Source organism: Euprymna scolopes, chromosome 45 (genome assembly GCF_053919585.1).
Source record: "Euprymna scolopes isolate OS-2025 chromosome 45, ASM5391958v1, whole genome shotgun sequence".
Taxonomy (NCBI): Eukaryota; Metazoa; Mollusca; class Cephalopoda; order Sepiida; family Sepiolidae; genus Euprymna; species Euprymna scolopes.
The window spans coordinates 1,597,501-1,600,000 of NC_136526.1; the positions used below are offsets into that span (position 1 = coordinate 1,597,501).

At 17.6% G+C, this 2,500-nt stretch overlaps 1 protein-coding gene across 4 annotated transcripts in view; it reads right to left on the bottom strand.

The window, feature by feature from the left end:
• The window catches only part of LOC145269118 (SANT and BTB domain regulator of class switch recombination-like), a 126,046-nt gene that overhangs the window by 52,353 nt on the left and 71,193 nt on the right, over positions 1 to 2,500 (bottom strand). For all 4 annotated transcript variants that reach the window (XM_080124714.1, XM_080124713.1, XM_080124712.1 and 1 more), the window contains exon 9: positions 1,364 to 1,429. In XM_080124714.1, the coding sequence (XP_079980840.1) occupies positions 1,364 to 1,429 (66 nt within the window). The remainder of the gene's footprint in view (positions 1 to 1,363; positions 1,430 to 2,500) is intronic.

Sequence of the window (2,500 nt, forward strand, 5' to 3'; positions counted from 1 at the left end):
ACTCTAACCGTTACGCTAACATGTCATATTGGCAAAATTGCAGTAAAAAAATATTTATATACAAAAAAAAATTATGCAAAATAAAAAAAGCGTTAGTCACTTATGTACTTACTCTCCTGTTTGTGAACCCACATATTTTGTTGTAACTGTTTTTCTACTGAACCAATTTTCGAATTTTTTTTTCAAAATGTAGCTAATGAGGTGTTCTATCCAAGGATATAACCTGTTTGAAATTTGGTTGCGAACGGAATTAGTGGTGGGGGTTTGAATGTGTCTCGATTCATTCAATTTCGGACTTAAGCATATATTCAACCACTACCGTGGTTGAATGATATACACACATATATATACATATATATATCCATATATATATATATATATATATATATATATATATATATATATATATATATATATATATATATATATACATATATATATATATATTATGGCAGTAGAGTTTAGTTTCCTAGAACTACATCCAATGAAACAACGTGTGTCTAACAAAAGGTGCTCAAATTGATGGCTACATATGTGAATACATGTTTCTGTAAGCAACACGGTTGATTACATATTATGTATTCACATATGTAGCCATCAATGTTTGTAGTTTGTATATATATAAATATATATATATATACTAGCAAAAGTACCCGTCGTTGACTGGGTTCAAAAATAACCTACAGAAAATGGATTCTGATTTATGAAAGTATAATAGGTTATGAAAAGGAAGGGTTGTAAAGAGATAGCTTCGAATTTAGGGGTATCAAAACCAAAGAAAAATATGATGAAAGTAAAAATAAAATAGATAAACCCCATAATTTATTATACCATACCTGTTCACACTGCAACACTTATCACAATATTCTGTGGGTCTATATTAAAAAAACTTGTTAAACTTTGTGACATATTTCCACTATATGGAGGCCAGGTGTGAACGCAGACCCCACAATTTTATTATACCATATTTCTTCAAACTGAAACATAATTATCAAAGTATACTTACACAGATAGACATGAAAAGTCTTTATTAAAGTTTGTGCCTATTTCCATTCTCTGGAGGCCAGGCGCAAATGCAGACCCCACAATTGTATTATACCATCCCTATTTAAGTTAAAACATACTTATCAAAGTATTATTATGTACATCTATATCAAAAACACTTGTAAACGTGTTTTTAATTTTTAAACTTTTTATTTCCATACTTCAGGAATGGGTATGTTTGATCTGGCATAATGATGATTCATTAAAATTTTCAGGTCTGCGTACGCGCCTGGTCCACAAAGTATGGAAAGTTTAACCCGTAACAACGTAGGGGATGGAATGAAATACTAAAAATAATTAAAAAGGATGAAAACTATACCTTTTAAATTTATCCTTCTTATCTTTGATGTCGTCAGCTTCCGTGTGAGTGAATAAGTCTGAAATTCTGATCAAATATTATTATTATTTATTATTATTATTTTTATTATTATTACTTTTATTATTATTATTATTGTTATTATTATTATTTTTATTATTGTTATTATTTTTATTATTATTATTATTTTATTATTATTATTATTATTTTTATTATTATTATTTTTATTATTATTATTTTTATTATTATTATTATTGTTATTATTATTGTTATTGTTATTATTATTATTATTATTATTATTATTATTAATTATTATTATTATTATTAATATTATTATTAATTATTATTATTATTATTATTATTATTATTAATCATTATTATTATTATTATTAATTATTATTATTATTAATTATTATTATTATTATTATTATTATTATTAATTATTATTATTATTATTATTATTATTATTATTAATAATTATTATTATTATTAATTATTATTATTATTATTATTAATTATTATTATTATTATTAATTATTATTATTATTATTAATTATTATTATTAATTATTATTATTATTATTATTATTATTATTAATTATTATTATTATTATTATTATTATTATTATTAATTATTATTATTATTTTTATTATTATTATTATTATTAATTATTATTATTATTATTATTATTAATTATTATTATTATTATTAATTATTATTATTAATTATTATTATTATTATTATTATTAATTATTATCATTAATTATTATTATTATTATTATTATTATTATTAATTATTATTATTATTATTATTAATTATTATTATTAATAATTATTATTATTATTATTAATTATTATTATTAATTATTATTATTATTAATTATTATTATTATTATTAATTATTATTATTATTATTATTAATTATTATTATTATTATTATTAATTATTATAATTATTATTATTATTATTATTATTATTATTAATTATTATTATTAATTATTATTATTATTATTATTAATTATTATTATTAATTATTATTATTATTATTATTATTAATTATTATTATTATTATTATTATTAATTATTATTATTATTAATTATTATTATTATTATTATTATTATTAATTATTATTATTAATT